Source organism: Micromys minutus (genome assembly GCF_963924665.1).
Source record: "Micromys minutus genome assembly, chromosome: 1".
Lineage (NCBI taxonomy): Eukaryota > Metazoa > Chordata > Mammalia > Rodentia > Muridae > Micromys > Micromys minutus.
The window spans coordinates 120,675,492-120,698,926 of NC_137969.1; the positions used below are offsets into that span (position 1 = coordinate 120,675,492).

The 23,435-nt window shown below is 43.2% G+C and overlaps 1 protein-coding gene across 1 annotated transcript in view; it reads left to right on the forward strand.

The window, feature by feature from the left end:
- TBC1D1 (TBC1 domain family member 1) overlaps positions 1–23,435 on the forward strand; it is a 180,099-nt gene that overhangs the window by 84,618 nt on the left and 72,046 nt on the right. Inside the window, 6 exon segments of the mRNA XM_080932552.1 lie at positions 5,124–5,564; positions 8,733–8,822; positions 11,255–11,365; positions 12,021–12,153; positions 17,817–17,908; positions 21,993–22,103. Of these exon segments, the coding sequence (XP_080788678.1) occupies positions 5,124–5,564; positions 8,733–8,822; positions 11,255–11,365; positions 12,021–12,153; positions 17,817–17,908; positions 21,993–22,103 (978 nt within the window).

The window sequence follows — 23,435 nt, forward strand, 5'->3', positions numbered from 1 at the left end:
ATAAAACCACAGTATTATGGCCTACTCTCAACATTTTATTTTATTTTATTTTATTTTATTTTATTTTATTTTATTTTATTTTATTTTATTTTTGTATGTGCGTGTAGGCCAGAGGTCACTGCATCTTCTACATCTTTCCACTTTGTTTTTGAGACAGTTTCTCTGTGAGCTTGGAGCTCATCAGTTGGCTACACTAACTTGCCAGGGAGTTCCAGGAGTCCTCCTGTCCACATACATATCCTTCCTCCACCCAGCATTGGGGTTAAGGGACTTTACTGCCATATCTAGTTTTGCAAGGTCACTGTAGATCGAGACCCAGTCCTCATGCTTGTGTGGCAAGCACTACCTGAGCCACTCCTGTCCAGCCTCCAAGCCCCTACTGCTAATATCTCTGATGTGAAGTCTTTGAGGATATTTCCCCCCACACCAACATCAAGTTCTGCAAATTTCCAAGCACCAGCTCAGTTCAGTTCTGACACTAATCGATCCACAGAGCATAGACAATGGCTTAGTCCCACAGCACCGCATGCACTGCAGGGCCATTTGTAACCCCCAGGATCCCCCTCTAACCACTATAACTGGGTTCAGTCCACCTATTTTGGATTCAGTAATTTGCTAGTGGCACAGAACGTTCTTTTCTTATATTTCCTCATTTAACAAAAATGCAACTGGGAAGGAGCCAAATGGAAGAAATAAATAGAGCAAGGTTTCTATTAGGATAGAGACTGCCCTGTCCCACCTGCCTGTGTTCCTGTGCCGTCTCTGTTCACCAAATGGGGAACTCTGGACCTCATTGTTTTCAGGGAATTTTTTTGTAGGTTACACTAATGAGGTGTTACTAGTTCATTACTTAACTTGGTTGCAACCTTTGCCCATTTAAGAGGTGGTGATGGAACCAAATTTCTATACCTCATATCATATGATTGACTCCTGAGCTCTTTGGAGACCCACTCTGAGTCACTCAGTGAAATAAATAATAAGTGAAAATAAATGAGTTTATTTTTATGTATTTTAATGTTTAGTGAGGACCATCTCTGTGGCAGGACACCTCACATGTGGGTTAATCTGTCACTGGGCTCTGAGTTCATCAGAGTTTCTCAGGTGCCTGTCACCCTTGAGTCCAATATTACTTAAGCATGTACAGCCAAAATTCAGCACCCATTCCCTCCCCCCCTTTTTTTTGTTACCAACCCTGTGACCAGCCCACCATTTGGCCTGAGCTGCGCATACCTACTAAGCCATTGTGCCACTTGAATGGCACATTACTTCTTTAAAGTGACTTTTATTCAGTTACTTGGGTTATTTTGGACATGTATACTCTTCATGGCCTGGGTAGTTTTGTGGGTGTTCATAAAGTGAACATGAAAAATTGAACCTCTTGGTTTGCATGATTCTGTAGGGTTTTTAAGTTAAGAGAGGAGGAAACTATTTTCATTGGTCACTTCAGGCTGCTTAAATAGTTATATTTTAACAGCCGGCAATCCTGTAAATGCAAAATAAAAGGGGCTTTTTTTTTTAATTCTAAAGATTTTCAGAATGCCTTCCTAAATCTTTGTGAATAAAATTACAGTTACAGTGTGCTTATAATCCCTTAAAATCCCTAAATCCTTAAAAAGCTGACCCACATGTTTGAATAAGGGTTTTATTTACAGAAGTATCCCTGATTCTTAGAGTATCATTTCCCGGTCCCTATGAAACAGTGCTGACCTGAGCCTGCACCAAAAACTGCCTTTACCATGCATTCATTAGTATGAGAATTCTATATACCTAAATAGGCCCGCTTCGTTAATTTGGGGCAATTGATTTTAATTACCTAACATTTTTGTTGTGGTTCCCATAGTATCAGAAACTCCAACCAAACCCAAATCCCTATTAGATTTATTCCAGGAAAGCAGTTTTCAGGTCCTTTCCTCTGCTCTAGTTAGTTTGGATTTGCTTTATCGGCTTATCTGCAAACAAGAATGACATAGCTCTTGGCCCTCTGGCTGAACTAGGCAAGATATTCATTAAAAGTACCAGATTTCATCAGAGGGAGTAATTCTTTAGTTCGTATGCCCCCAAAAGGTCTTTGTTTGTTTGTTTTGGCAGGAGTTATTATAACTTGATGTATATGTTCCTATAGACCATACAGGCTGGTTTTTGGTTGTGTTTGTTTTGGATTTAATATTGACGACTCCCCTTTTCTGTATCTGTGAGCTTCAAGCTCTACCTGGCCTACTTTCATGTGACTGGTCTCCCTGTCTTTACATCTTTGCTTCGCCCTTGTGTTGCCTCTGCCCTGCCTCACTGCCCTTCTTAGTCCCTTCAGTCCTGAACTGATGACCCAGGGCCCCTTTGTTCCCTCCTGTTGCCTCTTGCTCCCCACAGCTTCACCCCACCCCTATCCTGCCCAAGCTGGTCTTCTATCTATCTACCTTGTCTCCCAGTGCCTATCTATCTCACTCCCATCTTACATGTACCTTCCTGGTGTTCAGTGGCAGGAGGCTTGAGAGAAAATTGATGTCTAAGTAACAAGGTCCACCAGAGCATAGAAAGATGGGCCTTGGTCTTTGAATGAAATGTGTCTGTATTTTTTATTCTAATCAAAGTACTGGAGAAATCTGTAGTTAGAGAAATGGTGACAGCCTGAACTCTGACCAGGGTGTGGTGTGCGCCTCAGCTCCTCGGGCTCCCAGAATCTAGGGGCCACTTGAGCACCTTGTTCTGTATCTGTTCCACTCATTGCTGAGGTGCTATAAGTTCATATGGCTTCATACATTTTTCCCTTCTTTGAAACATGATGAAAAATATCGCTCTTGCCTCCTGGCTCTCTTGCTCTCCCACCTCTATCTCTCCTCTTCCCCTTCCCTTCCCCCTTCTCCCTCCATGTGCTCATGACTGGCCTCTACTCCTCTATTCCCCCCTCCCTCTGCCTCAACCACCCTCTTAGCTCTCCCATGACCTGAATAAACTCTATTCTGTACTAAAAAAAAAAAAAAAAAAAAGCAAAAAAAAGAAAAGAAAAAGAAAAATACCATTGTTCTCTTGAGGTATTAGAAGATGTAGTGTATGGAAAAATTAGACATTTTAGCAGACTTCAAAGTTGCATTTTTCTGTTCAGAAAGTACAGTTAATAATTGGGAAATATATGTGACTCCTGTTAAAATAGTCTCATGCCATCACTAAGAAAGTGGCAACCCTTCTCAGGTATAAGTTGGCAATTTTGATTTAAAGGAACACTATTTTTACTACACAGAAGTAACTTTTTCCTAGAAAATCTTAAGTGCTGATCTTGTAAGCCTTTCTTCCCCAGAGAGAAGCCATAGCTTTTGTTTTTTGCCTTGATCCTGTGAATAATTAGCAAAGTTGTGGCTGCAGCCCAGACTTCCTGCTGTTTCTTTTCTTCCTTCATCCATATTTTGTACCCATAGCAATTTCTAGGCTGCCACATGTTGTGCACAATGAGCTGGCAGTACGGAAGTGAGCTACAGCAGGAACATGTGAAGTCCTCAGTGCAAACATGATCACCAGGCCAAACCTCAGCCTTGGACCCCTGCTGACAAAGCTAATGGCTTGAGTTCTAACCCTGGGTCACATGGTGGAGAGAAAGAACTGAGGCCACAGGTTGTCTTTTCACCTCCACGTGAACACCAGAGAATGTGCCCAGTATCCCCTGCACGCACACATGCACACACACACGTGCACACACACACTTAAAAAAAATCTGGCCTTTTGTTTGTATTTTGAAGCAGCCTCTCTGTGTAGTCCTGGCTATTGTAGAACTCTCTGTGTACACCAGACTACCCTAAAGGTCACAGATACAGAGCTCCACCTGTGGCCTGTGCCATCATGACCAGCTGACAATTCAGGTTTCAAATATTTAAATCTATGCTTTAGGAATTTTTTTAAAAGGATTTATTGCCTGTGTGTGTGTGTGTGTTTGTGTGTTTTGCCTACATGTATGTTTATGTACTTCATGCATACAGTGCCCAAGGAGGCCAGAAGAGGGTTACAGATGGTTGTCAGCCACCATGAGGATGCTGGGAATTGAACCCCAGTTTTCTGAAAGAGCATTAAGTGCCTTTAACTGCTGAGCCAACTCTCCAGCCTTGGAATCGTATTTTAAAAACCTCTCTCTAAAGATAATGTTGACTCTTGTGGTAAAATACGTTGAGAGGAGACATATGAATCTTTATGGCACAAAGGTTGCCGTGTGTGTGATCAGTATTTAGTGACAGAGCTTGCTCTGGGTTAAATAACTTTGAGTTAAGTCATGGACACAGAATACAAGCTTGCTTTCAAAATGGACTGGAACTATCTCCCTTTACACACTAGTGGGAATTTTTTACCTGAATTGGAAGAGGGATTGGGTTTTTCTGGTTAGGATGTTAAATGTTCAGGGCCTACAGGTGTTTAAGCCTCAACCAAAAGTCTTATATGTAGAAAAATGGGAAATATAGGTATATGTGTCCAGTCAAAGCAAAACCTGGCACATAAACCGGAAGATTAAGTCCGTGCTTGCCATGTTCTTATAGACCGTGACGTGAGAGTGGGTGCTGGGGCTGTGGGGCCCGTGGCTCGCTGTTAATTCCCTGTGCTGTGGTGCCCGTCTTATTTCTGAAGTTGCTGTGGAGATCCTAGTGGACAGGATGGAGTGGCAGGGATGCCTTAGCCCAGGAGAGCCTTTCCTCCTGAGACTTACTCATTAGGAAAGAAAAGCTGTTTGTGAAGTCTCAGGCATGGGCCCTCCTTTGTTTTATCAGTCCACACTAGGAAATACAGGAGCAAGTCATAACTTGTCATCGAAGAAAACAAGGGTGCCATAGTTTCAGTCAGTGGAAGGACCTTCCATCCCACCATGTACTGAGGGAGGCTTTTCAAAGACACTGCCCTAGAATCTTCTGAATGTTTAGGTCACCGTGGCAGATTCAAAGCCCAGTGGAGATGTAATCCCCGAGGCCCTTAGGGATTACAATGTGAGCCTGCCCTGGAGCTGGTCATTTAACCTTAGAGGGCACTGTGATCTGTGAGCCAGTACAGCCCAGCCCCTCTGTCAGCCTGCTCTGGAAGCTGTGTCTGAGTTGTGACTTTGATATTTGGTACCACTGCTGTAAGTGTCCCTAACCCCGCTCTGTTTTACACAGGTGCCTGAGATCATCAGCTCCATCCGGCAGGCAGGGAAGATTGCCCGCCAGGAAGAGCTGCGCTGCCCCTCCGAGTTCGATGACACCTTCGCCAAAAAGTTTGAGGTGCTCTTCTGTGGCCGGGTCACTGTGGCCCACAAGAAGGCGCCACCTGCACTAATCGATGAGTGTATCGAGAAGTTCAACCATGTGAGCTGTGGTCGCAGAACAGACTGCGATGCACCCACCGGGCAGCCATCAGCACCTGGTCCCCGGCCCATGCGCAAATCCTTCTCACAGCCTGGACTGCGCTCGCTGGCCTTCAGGAAGGAGTTCCAGGACGGTAGCCTCCGCAGCAGCACCTTTAGCTCCTTCGACAACGACATCGAGAACCACCTAATTGGCGGGCACAATGTTGTTCAGCCCACAGACATGGAGGAGAACCGAACTATGCTCTTCACGGTAAAATCTCTGTCCAAAAAAAAAAAAAAAAAAAAAAAAAAAAAAAAACAAACCTATACACATTCGGGTTTATAGACCTTCATTGCAGAAAGAATAGCTATACAAAAGAGGTTCAAGAGGGTTGCTAAGCAATATGTTTCAACACAGTTTTAAGTGGAAAATATTAATTTATAAAACACCTTTTGTTAATCAAAGTAACAGGATTTTTAAAAATAACCTACTATTTTAAAACTAAAATACTAGATTAGTTGCTTGGTTTTTGTTGTTGGTTTGTTTTGTTTTATAAACAAAATTGTTAAAGGGATAGCATTAGAAGAAAGACTGGATAAGATAGCCAGCTCTGGAGCTGCGTGACGGCTTGGGTGTTCTGGATGGATGGTCTCTCTGTGAACTGACAAGGCCTTTCCTGAAGTGAGCTGGGCTGTGCCTCTTCTCATCTTTGCTTTAATAATGGGAGCAAACAAAGCTGCCTTAGATGTAGTATAGCCTTATTGTGCTTAACCAAAGCACGTGAAATGGCCACGGAGTAAGGAAGCTGAGCCATAGGTTAGTGTGTGTGGATGTTGCTGGCTTTAAAAATGCAGAGAATGGATCTGACGAGATGGCTTAGCCTCTAAAAGCACACAGTGCCCTAACAGAGGGACTGAGCTTGGTTCCCAGCACATATCACTCCACTTGCACACACACACACACACACACACACACACACACACACACACACACACTAAAACATAGTAACTTAATCAATAAAAAGTCCAGATGGTGTGTCAGGGGTATTTGACCCAGTGCACTAAGAATGCAGGGTCGCTGTAGCACTTGGGCTGCACAAAGTGATCTGTGTGCTTTTCCCCAGATACTGCAGTGTTGTTGAGAAAGCTGCTCAGTACATTTAAGTGGCTACAATAGGCTAGAAATACATCTGTGAATAGACTGCCCACACAGAATGCAGATTCCAGCAGTGCAGACAGGCACCTGACACACCAGTAATTACGTAATTACAGTTAAAGTGACTCTGTAGAGAAGTAGTGGATGCTGAGGAAATGCCTGGGATGTGAGTCTCCCTAAGCAGAGGTTCCCGTGTGGCTGACAGGCAGGGTCTCCTGAGCAGAAGGGTGGGAAGGAGCCACACCGCAGTCCTGAAGACACTGCTCCACTGCTCTGCCTGGCAGCCCCCTCCCTCCCTCCCCCCTTCCTCCCTCCCTCCCTCCCTCCCTCCCTTCCTTCAGGTCTTTCCTGAGGTAGTGATGTGACATGGGAAACAGTCTCATCAGAAAGACCAACAGCAACCTCACAGTCCTGGCTCTAAGCTTAATTACAAGTAAAGAACTTTGTGTTCCATGTGATCCCTGGAATTTCCGTCTCCCTGAGGCTAGTGACCTTCGTGTGTTGTTCACCACCATAGTCACCAGGGCCTAGAGCATGGTATCCCTGGGTTCTCGGGTAGACCCTTAGTGAGAAGGTCAGGAGACTACATAAATTGGGAAGGTGAGTAGGGATGGGGCTAGGATGCTAAGCCAGGCTCCATTATTCACAACGTTTTATAGGTCACGTTCAAGATTTTGTTTTTAGTAAAAAAAAGGGGGGGCAATTATTGAAAGATTTAAAGTATAGCATTAAATAGGTTTGGCTACAGAGCAAAGAAAGACTTAGGGAAGGAAAGTAAACAGAGGCCTAAGAAGCCATTGCTGCAGTCTAGTGAGAAGTAGGGAGCTTAGAGTACGAAGACAGTAGGGATGCAGAGGGGTAGACAGATGTGTGAGGCCTCAGGTAGACAGGGGTGCAAAGCCTCAGGCAGACAGGGGTTCAAGGCCTAAGCTAGACAGGGGTTCAAGGCCTCAGCTAGACAGGGATGAATGGCCTCAGCTAGACAGGGGTTCAAGGCCTCAGCTAGACAGGGGTTCAAGGCCTCAGCTAGACAGGGATGAATGGCCTCAGCTAGACAGGGGTTCAAGGCCTCAGCTAGACAGGGATGAATGGCCTCAGCTAGACAGGGGTTCAAGGCCTCAGCTAGACAGGGGTTCAAGGCCTCAGCTAGACAGGGATGAATGGCCTCAGCTAGACAGGGGTTCAAGGCCTCAGCTAGACAGGGGTTCAAGGTCTCAGCTAGACAGGGATGCGTGGCCTCAGGGGTCAAGCTGACATAGAACAGAGTGATGAACTGGATATGAGAAGACACCCAGGCCCACATCTGACTTTAAATTCTCACCTGCTCCTTATAGCCTAGCCACATCCAAATAATGCTGCTCAGCTGAAGATTTTCCAAGATGTTTTAAAAAATAATGATGATTATCTTCATTATATAGATGAAAACAGAAGGCTGCTAAGATGAAGTATACAAAATGTGGAGCTGCAGTTACTGTTGTCCAGTAGGGGATCCTGAGTGGGTTCCTCTTAGGAAAACCCAGAGTCTGGGCTGCTCGAGGTGTGCTGCTGTTTCAGTGATGGTGGTTCCTGCACTCGAGTTCTATACACCTTGTCAGTCCCGCTCGAGTGATATGCTTCAGAAATGATAAGAACAAACACTGCTCTGTGTACAAACCTACAACCTGAACTACAGAATGCATGGTTTGCACATCTTCCTAAACGGTGCAATTTCTTTGATTTACACCTCTGTCTCCAACAAGCTGATTTCTCTGACTTGTAGTCCAGATCAGAGTGTAAAGAGTTTGGAAGAGGAGCTTGAGAGCTACAGGTACTCCGAGGATGTGACCGCTAACTTGTTGATCCCAAGGAGGGATTGAATCTGTAGAAACCAACACACAGGAAGGGAGAATGTCAGCAGATGGGGGCGGGGGTCAGACCAGACAGCGCAGCACTCTCTGCCGTAGGTGTTTTGGGAATTTTATAGAGGAACTGTTGTTTTTGGTAATATTCACTTGTATAAAAAATTATGTATGAAGGGATGTGGGCCTTGAGGCTTGTTTGAGGATTATTATTATTGTTTAGCTTATGTGGTCTTTTCCTGAGAATATGGATGTATCATGTAGGTGTTTATCTCCTGTCACTGGAATCCATGGCATAACCTGTAACCTTTGAAACTCTAACAGTGGTATAGCTAGAATTCTATAAGAGCTCGTCACTGTCCTCTGTATCCTCATAGGTCATGACATGTATAATAAATTCAGCTTTTAGGAAAACCACATCTCTTTGTTTTTGTTTGTTTTTAAGATTGGCCAATCTGAAGTTTACCTCATCAGTCCTGATACCAAAAAGATTGCGTTGGAGAAAAATTTTAAGGAGATATCCTTTTGCTCTCAGGTAAATTCACACAGATTATTGCTTAAATTTCAGTTCTTCTGATGCATACAGTAGATGGGATGTTGTGTTTTAAAAAAGCATGTTTTTAATGTTTGATTGGTGCTTTCTTCTGCAGTGTATTAAGTCAAATTATAATCTTTAAACTAACAATTTTGCTTTTTGGAGCAATGCACTGGAGAAAATAGGTCTACCCCCCTTTCCTTTCCCTGTTATTGGTACTAATGCTTTCTAGCTATTTCTGGTGGACTTACGTGTGTGGCCGTGTTTCATATGTAGTTGATATCTATGTGTGCACATGGCTTGTACATAACTGTATATTTTATATATAAATTGTATAGAAACATTTCTACTTTCTTGATATTCTTAATTTTTTGTGTTGTCATTATTTCTTCTGTAAGCTATGAACGATGATACTTATCTTTGAGGAGGTTTTTACCCAGAATGCAGTGTCTACTAGAAACTTTCTGTGTTTGATAGTTGAGTCTTCCAGCTGTGTTTCATCGACAGATTTGGGAGGAATTTGTCAACTGTGATGAGCCAGTTTTCTCCAGATTGTCCTGGCAAATAAAATATCATTTACATTACTGTTTAGTGACTTATTTTTTTCTTAAAGTCTAACTTTTTATGTCTGTAATACAATGTAAAAATCTTCGTGGTCTATTAATCTAAAATGTAAGCTAGTTAAGTCATCAAAAAGACAGTATTTTCAATTATGAAAATAAGTAAAGTTCTTAACAAGGTGAATAGGGAAGGCTTTTCAAATACAGTACTAGGGTAAATGACCACCTCCACGTAGCAGCCTCTGCCATGGCTTAGTTGATGGAGGACACTGAGATCAGGACATATCAGCAGTTACTGACTGGAAAATGCTGGCCTGAAAGTGATGTTATCCACAGAATCTCGATTTGCTCCTAATTATTGTTAAAATATTAAAATTTTAGATATTTGCTTTTCTTTCTTTTTCTTTGCCCCCTCCCCCTTTTGAGATAGTTTCTCTGCACAGCTCATGCTGCCCTGGGACTCAGTATGTAGCCGTTCTGGTCTCGGAACTCACAGACATAGACGGCTATGCCTGCCTCTGCCAGTGCTGAGGTTAGTGCTGTGCACCACTGCACTAGGGGTCCTTTGCTTTTTTAGAGTGGTATGGTGGATTATTTCCTAAAGAAGTGAGGTTCTGCAGATCATCTCAGCCTAAGTTATTAGCACCCATGTTTCTGCATGGCGATACTTTCAGAAGGCTTGATACATTGATAGTCACAGAAAATACTTGATTTGTATTCAGGTTGCTCTTTTAGTTTCCTTCCCAATTGTTGTGGTAAAATACCCTGACAAAAGCTACTGAGAGCTTTTATTCTCGTCACAGTTCTGCCTGGTTGGTGATGGTGGGGAAGTCACAGGAGACAGTGCATGTTGGTGCTCAGCTTCCTGTGTCTTGCCTTCAGCTTAGGGCGTGGCCACGTGCCCTCCACATTTCTCTTGGGTCTACTCAGCTCAAGTGATGTAATAAAATATTCCCACAGATACTCAGGCCTTTCTCCCAGGTGAGTCTAGATCATCTCGAGTTGACCAGGAAAACTAAGGGTTGGTGCTGGAGCTTTGGTTTACTGCTAAAGCACGTGTTGCTTTGCTGAATGCCCAGGTTCTGTTCCAGCACTCAACATGGTGGCTTATAAGCATTTCTCATTCCACTTTGATGTCCACTGGCACTAGGTGTGCACACAGTACCCATACACACACAGGCAAAACACTCACATATAATCTAAACAGAGAACTACCACAGTTGCTTCTGGTAGGTTTGTGAGGCAGCAACCAAGGTGATCTTTGAGTGTCTGTCAAGCGTGTGTGTTAAGAGCTTGTGGGACATTGGCAGAGTCCCGGCCTTCATTTCGAAGATGGCAAAGTTGCTCTTCTGGGTATATAAGTCATTCTTTCTCATTCTTTGTGCAGTTTCATTTAGTATTCACTTGTAATTTTGGTACAAATGCATTTTGACGGTTTTAACCTTTCTATATGTACATGTGTGTACATGTTTGTTTGTGTCTTGGTTGTGAATGTGTGTGCTGTTGATTTTTATTTTCATGTTTGCTCCGTAGTGTTCTTGTCCTTCCTCCCAAAGTTCTTCTGTCAGGTACTCTGCTATGTTTCACTACTAAAGAGACTTGAATTCACAAACCTGGACTCTCATGTAGCTAAAGGAACATTTCACTATGATGCTAGTCTTTGAAAATATGGGATCAGTACCCTGCAGTGCTTTGTACACAGGGCAGTGTCACCATGGATGGGATCAGTACCCTGCAGCGCTCTGTACACAGGGCAGTGTCACCATGGATGGGATCAGTACCCTGCAGCGCTCTGTACACGGAGAGTGTCACCATGGAGCTGCCAGTCAGCTGTCCCGCATTCGGCTTACCTCCCACCTTCTCCTTGTACAGGGCATCAGTCATGTGGACCACTTTGGATTTATCTGCCGAGAGTGCTCAGGCGGCGGCAGCGGTGGCTTTCATTTTGTCTGTTACGTGTTCCAGTGCACAAATGAAGCTCTGGTAAGAGGACGACTCTGCCCACTGCAGACCTCGTGAGGAATTTCAACCCTGCTGAGTCTTCTGGGCTGAGCAGAGTTGTAGGGCCTCACTGCCGGCTGATAGTGGTATTTGCTTTAATCATTCACTCATGACTAATACCTCACTGTTAGGCATTCAAGACTCATTTGCGTTTGCATTTTAAATTTCAATATTTTTGAAAAATATGCTGGCTTTCACCCTCTGCTCTAATGCAGCATTTAGAGTTCTAATACATTCATTTTGCCTGAGTGTGGTAGCTCTGGTCTTGTAAGTTCCAGTACATAGGCTGGAGGTAGAAAGGATGGAAGCTTTAGGGTCGTACAGCAAATTCATGATCCTCTGGAGCCATGTTGTGGTACAGAGAAGAATCACTATGAACTTTGGACCAGAGGCACTTGCTTTGTACTCAGTGATAATGTTCTTACTTTGTACCTCATCCTCTTTAGGAGTGCTGACACTAACATAGTCATTCTCAGACAACAGAGAACAACCCTAGCAATTATTTTCACTGTTTCCTGTCAGTCTGTGAAATATAGCCCAGAAAAAGAAAATTGCAGTACAAAGTCTCTCCTCTAAACTTGCTGTCCCCGTCAGTCAGCCCAGCTAACTTGCTGTTGACACTTGGCTCCTCTCACAGGTTGACGAGATCATGATGACTCTGAAGCAGGCTTTCACCGTAGCTGCGGTGCAGCAGACAGCTAAGGCCCCAGCCCAGCTGTGCGAGGGCTGCCCCTTGCAGGGCCTGCACAAGCTCTGCGAGAGGATAGAGGGTGAGTAGGAGGCGCTTTTCCCTTGTAGCACCAACCCGTTGGGTCGGAGTGCTTGTGGCACTATTCTGTAGGGCCACTACAGAGGGATCATAGGTGAACTTATATTGTGCAGTGGATGTGTTCTGTATGACATGAATATCTCCTGAACATGATGGTTACAAAGCTAAGGACCCATATTCCCTCTTGGCTGTCTCTCCTCCAAGGTACTCCGAGAGTAATAGAGAGGCAGCAGACGAGCCGTGTGAGACAGGTGGGTTTTTAGATTGGCCACCACAGAGATCTAGTGAAGTGGGACTTAAAAGAAATTAATCTTGTTTTCCTGTTGAAGGTCACTTGCAATCTCTGCAGGGTAGAGATGAATGGAGGAGAGCAGAAAACAGGTTCCAACTGAGGAGCGTATGGGAGGGAATAAAAGCCCAAACCCCAAAATCATGGTGACCATCTTAACTACAGTTTCTAGACACAGATGTCACCATTTGTAGGATTTACTTCATAATAAAAGTTACTGTTTGATAGTAAGCCTTTCTATCTAGGGGTATGGTTTTTGAGATTGCCACATGATTTAAATTATCCAGTTGTAGAAACAAAGACATGATCATCTTATGTATCTAGAATACTTCTCACAAATTATAATCTATAAAGAAAAAACTATATTGACATTTAGACCTCATTCCTTTTTTCCTAAGTAATTGTGGGAAACAGTGCTAAGATGCTTTTAAAAGATACTATCAATTTTATCTTCTTCATGTTTGTGAAGAAAAAGTGAATTATTTATAATTTTATAAGTAAGTTGAGAGGTTAGAGCCATCTAGGGATACACCAGGGTATAGCAAGCCCAGGATCCACTGTCTGACTACCAGGCAGGATCTACCTGCAGCCTACCCTCTCTAAAAAGATGAAGTGGCTCTGTTGAGTGAGAATGGTTCTGTCAAAAGTGAAGTCTGGTTCTGGTCCTCAGGGAGGAGCAGAAGCTAGAGTGGTAGTGAGTGGTCAGTGCTCCTTTGGAGGAATCTGGAAAGAAGTATTGTGTTCCCTATTTTCTTCATTTTGCATCTGATTCTATCTGTAGATAGCTTTTTAAGCTTTATGTAGGTGTATGGTTTTTGAGATTGCCGTATGACTTATCCAACTGTAGAAACAAAGGCGTGATCATTTCTTCTGTATCTAGAACACTTGTCACAAACTATCATTCTATAAAGAAAAACTATATTGACATTTAGACCTAGTTTTTTTTCCCTAAGTAATTGTGGGAAAAATATACCCAGATATACAATGTATTGTTTTCACCTATTTTTTTTAAAAAAGAATCTGGTTCTGTGGCCTTGTGTGTATCCACAGCGTGAGTAACATCCCCACCGCCCACTTTTTGTCTTCCTGAGTCATGGCTCACTCACCAGTCTCTCTCCCTTGTAACTTTCCCACAGCCCCAGGCAGCCACTGTTTACTTTGTGTAATTTGTGGTGTGTGAATGTATACATATGTGTGCCTGTGTGTGCAGAAACCGGAGCAGGGACATGGGTTTTTTCCTCTGTGTTCTCTGCCTTGTTTACTTCAGACACGACTTCTTCCTGAACCACAGCTAATTTTGGCTGGATTAGACCAGCTGGTAAGTGCTGAGGGTCTGTTTGTCTCTGTTCCCTGGTGCAGGGTTTATAGGCCCAAGCCACATGCCCTGATCTGAATGCAGCTTCAGTTGCTTGCAGAAGCCTCTTACCACTGATTCTAAAAATTGAGTTAATCTAGGTACCTTTTACAGTGGAATCAGCAGGACCCCTTTTCTTGGTCTCTTTCATTTAGCCTATCTTCTCTGGGTTTGCTCATTTTGTACATGGCAGAATCCTATTTCTTTGTTTGGCTGAATAATATTCTATCAACTGATTCATTTATTTACCACTGGACAGTCGGGTTCTTTTTTCTTTTACTGTATTATTAGTAGTGCTAAGAATTTTGGTATCCGCACATCTATTCAGGTTTCTGATAGGGTACCTGTCCCACTTAGGGTTTCTCTTGCTGTGGAAAAACACAATGAAAAGCAGTTTGGGGAGGAAGGAGTTTATTTAGCTTCTATTTCCATATCAAAGTTAATCACTGAAGGAAACCAGGACAGGACAAACCGGCAGGAACCTGGAGGCAGAAGGTGGTATAGAAGCTATGGTGGGAGCTGTTTACAGCAATCCATGGCTGTCTCAGCTGCTTTCTTATAGAACCCATGACCACCAACCCAGGGATGGCACCACCCACAATGGGCTGGGCCCTTCCCCATCCATCACTGATTAACAATATGCCTTACAGCTTGCATAGAGCCCATCTTAAGGAGACATTTTCTCAATCAAAGTTCACTCCTTTTAGACAACTCTTGCTTCTGTCAAGTTGACATAAATCTGGCCACACAGTGAGTCTGTTTAACTTTCAAGCCTTCCTGAACTGTTTTATAATAATTATCTTTCCATTATTCAGAGATTCCGAGTTCTCTGCATCCTTACAAAAATGATTTTTGTAATGGTAGCTGTCCTAGTAGATATGAAATGTTACCTGGTTTACTTTTTGAATGAGATAAATTAACATCAATATCATGAAGTCTGAAAAGGTTCACTTTGGTCATTATGGTGCTCCTGAAACAAGCATGATTAATTCATTTTAAAAAGCACCTCCATGCCGTTACTGCTGGCTGACATCATATAAACTGTATCTGGAATGAGAGTTTTGCTTTAACAAGAGATCCCAACTGAGAGGCTCACTAGCTCTTTCCACACGAGTTGTCCAGACAAGACAAATGATGGTGGAGATGCCTCCATTTTTAAAGGAATAGATAGTGGATCATGAGATGCCACCTTGGAAGAAGAGCCCATTTTGGGTCCTTTGGTTTTTATGGTTGCAAATGCAATAAGTAGAATGAAATAATTTATCAGAAGCCACTGAATTACTGTAAGGATGGTCTTGGGTGGGGATGTATCTCAGTGGTAGAACACTGACCTGGCAGCTATGAGGTCCGAGGTTCTAGGCCAACAACTCCCACCACAACTCTCACCAAGCATTTTGTTATTGCCAGTTGAGCATCCCTAATCCTGAAATCTAAAAGACTCCAAAACCCAACAAGGCTGTGGCTCAAATTATTCTTCTATCCGACCAAGCACCCAACAAACTATAGGAAGGACCAGTAACATGTCCTTAAGAAGAAAGACTTATGTTTTCTTAATCACTTGGTGTAGTTATGTCCCAGAATGTATAAAATAACAATACATGTGTATTTATTCAATACATAATGTATGTGTGGGTACACTGCACACTCAATGCTGACATGCTTGCACAGCTTCTAAGATTCAAAGCTACTCTGGAGTCTGTACGTGAGTTTTATAGCCATACAGCTGCTATGATACTCGAAGGGTATTTTATTTTGCTTATTTCAGTTTAGAGGAACATTTTGGAGATTGCTAAAATGAATCATGCTCTCTCTGAAAAACAAACTATTGAGTTGAGGTAGAAGGGCCTACCATAGTGAGGTATCCTGAGTTTGGCTAGGGCCAGTCAGAAAACCCAACCGTCCACAGTATGAGGAAGAGGCAAAGGCTTAGGATTCAGGCTGAGGTTCTCAGTGTCTTAGGAGCTTGAAGCTTGCCTCACTTGCTAACAGTACAGTTTGTTGCTTGAACTGCATCTAAGACATTTTCTATATTTGGGAGGGTTTTGGTGGCCCTCACTGGGTACTTATTAATAAACTCAGACATGGCCGTGCTGCAGTTTCAAAACATTGCTATAGACAGCCTTGAGCCTGCCCCTCTGCCTTCGTATGAGCCTCTGCTGCCTGGGAGGGCTGACAACCTTTTCTCTACCCCACCTCTGTGTTCGATAATGGCCTGGAGCCACATGTGTGTTGGACCACGTGATTCTACCAGTCCAGAGAGGCAAAGGGGACCATAGTGATCTGGTTCTGGAGGCAGACAATGCGCCTCCTTAGTTGGTGGGTAACCTTCGACAAAATATGTGATTTCAACATCTTGGTTTCTTATCTATACATTAAGAGTTCTATAAACAAAATTTCTACCTCTGTGATTATTTTGAGATCTTAACATAGGAAGTATTGAATGAAATGATATTAGTTTTATAATGGCCTTGTAGAGTTCATCTTGGTTTAAGACAAAATAAGGAAAAGTACCATTCTGGAAGCTGAGGTGCCTGTTGGACTTTGCATAGAGTCAGTATCTTGTTCCTGGTGCAGCTGTAAGGAGGGCTGGGCTTGCCTCCAACTGAGAGAGGGAACGCTGGCTTTGGGACAGACTTCTGACCTCTCAGGAGTTCCTAATTCATGAGCCGTGGACGCAGTGGACTCAGCTGTAAAGCATGTTTCCTGAGTCACCGTACACGCTGTGCTCTGGCGGGATTCTCCCCAGCCCTCACTCCTGGGGATGCTTTGACCATTGCTCTTGCTACTGAACTACACAAAGTAGTCATAGTCCTTACTGGGCTGTCTCCTCCTGCCCTGCCGAGCCATTTAAGCACATCCTGCTGAAAACATTTCCCTGCAGCCTTACCTGCAGCTCAGAGGCCCACTGTTTGACAGAGTGAAACAAATTGTTTAAAACAATTGAATTGAATCTTTTAAATATTCCTGCTTCCCACCGCAGCCACACACATCTGGTTTTGGTATGATGTAATGTAGGCCTTGGCTTTATAAACCCTATTTTGTCTCAGTTCAGGGCCAAGAGGGTTTTGGTTGTTTTTGCCAGGAACCTGCTCTTGGTCACTATCTTGAAAAAAGGACTCTTGTTTGGCCTTATATTTTTGGGGACCATAAGTTACTCATGTGGATAGTTCACTATAAGCTTTGTCTAGCCACCTAGCAGGGCTCCTTCCTCAGCATGGGGAGACTTGGTAGAGGAAGCCAGCAATAGGTCTTTATTCCATGAAGGTTGAGTTAGCAAGTTCTTTCGTTCTCAAGCCTCACAGGTTCTGTGACATCTATACCTGACATAAAAATCAAACAAACAAAACCGCCACAAACTAGGCCCTTTACTATATTCATGCAGGAATGGAATGTCTTAAAGAGATTGTAATGGGAGCTGTGCTTTTATGTAGTCATTTTTATAGTGTCTCCACAGAATCCTTTGTAATATTAATGTGATCTTAAGACAGTTAAACACATGATGAGAGGAACAGTGTCAGCCACACTCATGTCAGGGACCTTAGTGGGATTCAAGGGAAAAGTATGGTTCGGGTTTCAAACCAGCACCAGCTGCTTGTTGTCAAGAGTGTATTCATGTTCTCTTGTAGTTAAAAGAGTTTGTCATTTTTAAAGAAAGCGTTTGGGTTGTCTTCAGTATCGTGACACCGAACAGTAACCTGGAGCTGCGTACACCCGAGGCAGAGGACACAAGGGCTGTAGTTGAAGAGGCTTTATACAACTCTGTGTCCTTGTTTTCCTGTGTCTGAGATTGGGCTAATATCACACTTTCATGGAGTTATTTGGAGAGTTCAGTGGAAGGAGACAGCTTCAGTCTTGGAGTGCAGCTCACACAGCAGCACGCCAGTTCACAGTGATGCCATTGTTGACTAAAAGTGTCCTGGAGTGGGTGGGTGAGAACATGAAGGAAATGAGTTTGGAAGGTGGTAAACACAGCTCAGGACTTCCCCCATAGAACCTTTGCCTTGTTCTCTCTTCTATACAGGAATGAATTCATCCAAAACCAAATTAGAACTCCAGAAGCACCTGACCACACTGACCAATCAGGAGCAGGCAATGATATTCGAGGAAGTTCAGGTACAGTGTGCTGTGGTCCTGTGGACCCAATGGGGAGGAGTAGGCACTGTCACCACCCCACAGGGGCGTGAGCCAGTGTCCTGTTACAAAGTGGAAGACCTTCCGACCAGGAGGCAGAAGGCCTGTATGTGTAGGACCACATGCTCTCTTTGCTCCTGGGAACCTCTGCCAGCCTCTTCCCATGAAGTTACAAGACATTCATATGTGGGTTTGAGCACAATTGCTCTTTCTATATTTTTTTGTTGTCTGTTTTGAAAATATGTGTCATGTGTTAGAGCCTTATAATAAATTGAAACTCAAAAATCAAAACAGACTAAAACCACCACACACAGAAGCACACTCATGAACTGTGTGCATTAAACCTGGCAGTCTGCTCTCACCATGCTCGGAGCTGCTTTATCCGGTAGACCAGGCCACACGTGTCAGCTTTCCCAAGGCCTTCTTGTCAGGAGGAATCTCTATTGAGATCAACACAGTTTTTCATGTCTACAAGAACTTGGAGCCATTTTTGTGGGTTTTGGCACATTTCAAAGGAGGCAAGTGCATTAGGACAAAGAGTTAATATACCTGTGCATGCCTGCATGCTTTTGCATGTCTGTCTGTCTGTCTGTCTGTGTTTGTGTCTGTGTGCCCACTAGTGCCTTGTCAAGTTCTACAGTTAGGAGCTGACTAAACCAGACAAGCAGGTAGCCTTGTGGGGGAGGGGATGAAAAGGTTCAGTTTTTCTTTCTGGTCTCTCACTAAAGTTCTCTAGTTCCCTCATTCTGTAGGCCTGGGATACATTAGTAGAAAGACTAGGAAGATTTTGTTGTTGTTTTAATTTTGTAGATGGCCTCGAGGGTTGTTTCACAATTTTTATTTGCCTGAGCTTTATTGGGAGTCTGCACTTTGCTTCTTATTCTTAATGCATTGCAACTGAAGCTAAGGCCATCCATGTGAGCCCACTTAGGACAGAGTGCTACCAAGTCAGTCGGGAGCACCTTCCTTGGCAGGCACCGAAGATGCCCTTCCCATCCCTAATGGTTTTCACTTTTATATAGACAGCACCGTGTTGCTTTCCCTAAGCAGAGGGGTGATGCCTCAGGAAGGCAATTCCCAAACCCTCCTGCATACGAGCTGTTTGATTTCCTCCTGCAGTAGCAAGGAGTCTAATGGACATGGCCCTTCTCCTTTGTGAGCAGAGACATTGGAAAAAGGCAGATAATAAAAGTGGACTGGAAAAGCAGAAGTATTGTGATGCTCTTGGAGAATGCAATTCAGTGTTCTCCACAGCTCTAGGTTTGTGATGGCTCTGAAGAACAGAAGCGGTCATGCTGTTCACTGGCTGAGAAAACCCAGCCATTACCTTCCTTTACCTTCCACTGACACAAATGTGGGCTCTTTTTGAGTGACACACATTTGATTCTCTCTGATGGCATGCTGATGGTCTTCCTGAATGGCTCTCATGGTTTTTCTAAAACATTTTAGTCTTGGCCACACTAGTCAGTGATGGGTGGCTGTCCCTACTAACATATTTGAAAATTCACATTAATCAAAAAGGCCATATAAAAATGTGATGTAATCTTTTTGGAGGGTAGTTTATTTCTGAAAAACTCACCCAAAAGCCAATTATTATAAATCCAATGTGATTAATATTAACAATGATACATATCATTTCATTAGTAATGACCCATATCATACTCACTGTTTCTTTAGGAGAAAGCTTAAATAATAACTAGGCAAACAGTAGTGGAGAGGATGGTGGCTGACCTTGAGCCCTCAGCGTACTCAGTAGCCGACGGGCTCTCGGGTGTTAGCCTGTACCCTCCTGGAAGACCTCAGGGCGCCACAGAACTGCCATTTTATTTACAAGCTACTTGATGGGATGTTTCAAGCATGAGCTAGGGTCACTGTGGTGGTGACATCACGGGGGTCCCCTCTCCTCCTGCTGTCCTGCTCTCTTCCAGTGACCCAGACTGCTTTAGCCATCCTCAGCAGAAGTGTCAGCACTCAGGCCGGCACTGCAGCAGTAATAATACAAACAGTGGCTCAGACTTCTTAGTTAAATACTGAGTGTGGTATCCATGCAAAGCGTGGCTTAAGTGCCGTCCTTGGAACAGCTTAAGCTTTTGCAGTATTTGGATACTTACTGTTGGTGTCAGGGATTTTTTTCTGTTGCTTTTATGGTAATTTAGAAGACCCTTGGAAAACAAGATTGAGAAATTAACTTTCAGTACTTTTAGCAAGCAGTTTGGCTGGTTTTGATAGTTTAAATTGACATAACGTGTTTATAGAAAAGCACACAGTGGATGGTGTGTGCACCATTGCAGTTAGCACCGAGGTTGAGCATGGGGTCTCTTCTCTGCTGCCGAATGCACCTTTACCCGGTGACACTGTCCCTGGTCACCGTCATCCCAGTTCCTGGCACCTCTGATTGTGAGCTAACATTAATCAATTATTGACTGCCAGGCTTTGCTACCCAACTTGATTCATAGTCATTTTCGTGATTGTCACTTTGATTAATGAATATGAGTAAAAATTGAGAGGAACAGTGGTTTGACTGCTGTAGAGAATGGAGAGGCACATGAGAGATGTCAGGGTAGTGACACATCCCTGATCTTCTTGAATGTAGTGGGAGGGTAACATCTCCGTACTTCACAGTGGAAGTATTTACTTCTTGAATTTGTGCGACACCCAGATAATGCATTTTGCTGCACTGCAGTCATTGCCTGGGGGTGATTAATGAGTTGCCTAGAGGTCTCCTGGCCCCTGTGGCCAGTGGGAAGCACCTGCAATGTCCACCATGCCTACTTGTGACTTCATTTTCTGTCAGTTTAAAGTTTGTCCCTTCCTCTGTATCTCTCTTTGGCATGTGTGTGTTTGAGCTCTCACAGTTCCATTGCATAGTTCCAGTGGTCAGACTCAGGCCAGGGGGTTGGCAGCAAGTGCCTTTATCTGCTGAGACATCTTATCAACCTTTAAAACTTGCCATTTCAAATGACCTTTTTAGAAGGAAGTCTGGGTTATCAGAAGTCTGGATTAAGGTTCCCTTTATCTTTAATGCTTGTGGCTCTAAGAATTACACCACTGTTCCTTATTAGCAGGGAAGAAATTTGCCAATAATGGCACTGACGCAGACTCTGAGGCTTGTGTAGTTGATCTGCTTGTCACCCTTGACCTGTTAAAGGGCAGGCTATGGCCTGGAGTTAGAGAAGCACCGGGCAGTGCAGCTGGCAGCAGGAGCAAGCAGATGGCCAGGAACTTAGTGTCTCTCTCGGGTGGTTTGAGCAATTTATTTCCATTCACAGAAAGTAATGTATTGAGTTAGATGACTTCTAAAATTACCCTGTGGCTGATAATTCAAATGCAAAGATTTGGGAGCTGGAGGACAGAGACCACGTGATTTTGTGTGTCACTATCCTTTCAGTTGAGGGGAAGCTAGACGGGATGAATCAGTAACTAAGATCTGCTTGTCCTCATTTGTAAAGCAGTGTGCCTTGCCACTGCTAGCAAATTAAAAGTCCTGTAAATTTAAAGAGAGAATGCTAAAGGAGCGGAGAGAAGGCAGAAAGGGAGGGAGAGAGACAAAGAGGAGGAGAGGAGGGTGTGGGACTGAGAGCTTGGCATACAGGTTTTCATGGAAGTGTCTGCCTCACAGAGATGCCACAATGTGCCACATAATCAGCACATTTACCATGTGACAGTGTGACCCTAGATCCAATTGCCATGTTCTTTTCTAGGTCCCTAACCTTAAGAGCTTATAAATGTGTAATCATTATGACTCTGGGTATTTATGTCGATTTTGTTTTATTGATTTTTAAAAGCTGTTTATTTAGTAACTATTTTGACTGCCACTATTTGATGTTAAAATTTTTATCTTGGTTAAAAGAACATCAAAGACGACTCCTAAATCTGTCCCAGTGGCCCTGCCCTCTGTTCTTTTAAAAAATTACCTCCACTCTTAGGGTCACTAGTGCCACCTAGTGAGGTCATCGAGGAAAAGCATTCGTTAGTGTGGAAGCTGTTAGCACTGACACCTTATCAGTTTTGTCAACAATTAAAAAAATGTAATGTTTCTGTTTCTGATGTTTTTTTTTCCCAAAAGAAATTGAGACCAAGAAACGAGCAGCGAGAGAATGAATTAATTATTTCTTTTCTGAGGTGTTTATATGAAGAGAAGCAAAAGGAACACAGCCACACTGGGGAGCCAAAGCAGGTGAGCCCTTTCTGACCCCTGCAGCTTTTTATGGGGCTGCCTTCTGTATTCACAGAGTCTAGAGATGCTGTGATAGGCAAAAGCCTCTTCTCCATAGGTTTTATTTTCATTGTTGCACATCTGGAGGGAGTGTTAGTTGTGTTTAAAGATGGTGAAAGATATTTCGGAGCCAAGCACGTGGGAGAAGTTAATCTTTGTTGCCTTTGTCCTTTTAATCGAGATTACTTTATTTCACAGAAGACATAGAGTATTTGAATAGTTGAAAAAAAATGTCTTAACTGTGTTCTAGTAGTAGGAATTAGGCCATATTCAAAGAACATTCTGTATTCATCATTTGGCAGAAGTGTAAGAAATCTGACAGTGCCCTGGAAAGATATTCTCTTGTGTGCTGTTGCAAAGGCTGTGAATTGGAATCATCTCAGGAAGAGAAACTTGAGGATACCTGCCGCAACTGTAGATGCTGAGTCCCTGTGAACCAGCAATGGTGTCCCCATTATTTCCCTTGTAAAATACAAGTGCTTCAGGAGCTGTGCACAAGACAGTTTACTGCAGCCTCTTTTCTTCTAGCCGGAAAATGGAGTAAATACTTAATAGTAGAACCAGGAATAGGTTTATTATACAATGCAATCAGACTGTACTCTGAATGAAGTGAATGAACCAGGAGAATTTGTGAACATGGATAAATATTTAAAACAATATTGGAAGAAGAAAGAATTATAGGAAGATTTGTGCAGTATGGCAGTGTGGGGGGAGGGGGAGAGATTGATTGATTGATTGATTGAAGTCAAGATTTTATATATGGGGGAAAAAACGTAACATTTGCCTTTCTAAGTCTGGCTTATTTCAGTTAACATGATTATCTCTAGTTCCATCCATTTCCTTGAAATGGCATAACTTTGTTTATATGGCTGAATAAAACCCTGTTGTATGTGTGTACCACATTGCTTTATCCATTCATCTCTTGCTAGGCATCTAAGCTGATTCTGTTCTTGCTAATTTGACTAGTACTGTAGTAAAAATGGATATGAAGGTGTCTCTGTGTATGCTGGCTTAGAATCTTATGAGTGCATAGCCAAGAGTGACCCACCTGGGTCATGTGGTTTTTCTCTTTCTAGAGTTTTGAAGACTTCATGCTGACTTTGATAGTGGCCACACTAATTCCCATTCCCATGACCAGTGACATCTATTCCTTACGTGTTTATTCACATGTGAGGCAGCATCTGTTTTATGAATAGATGAATCAAACAAAACTCAGGAGAGTGGTTGACACAGTGGGCACTACTGGTGGTCAGGAGGTTCCAGTGAAGTGTAGTGATTCTCACTAAGGGCAGA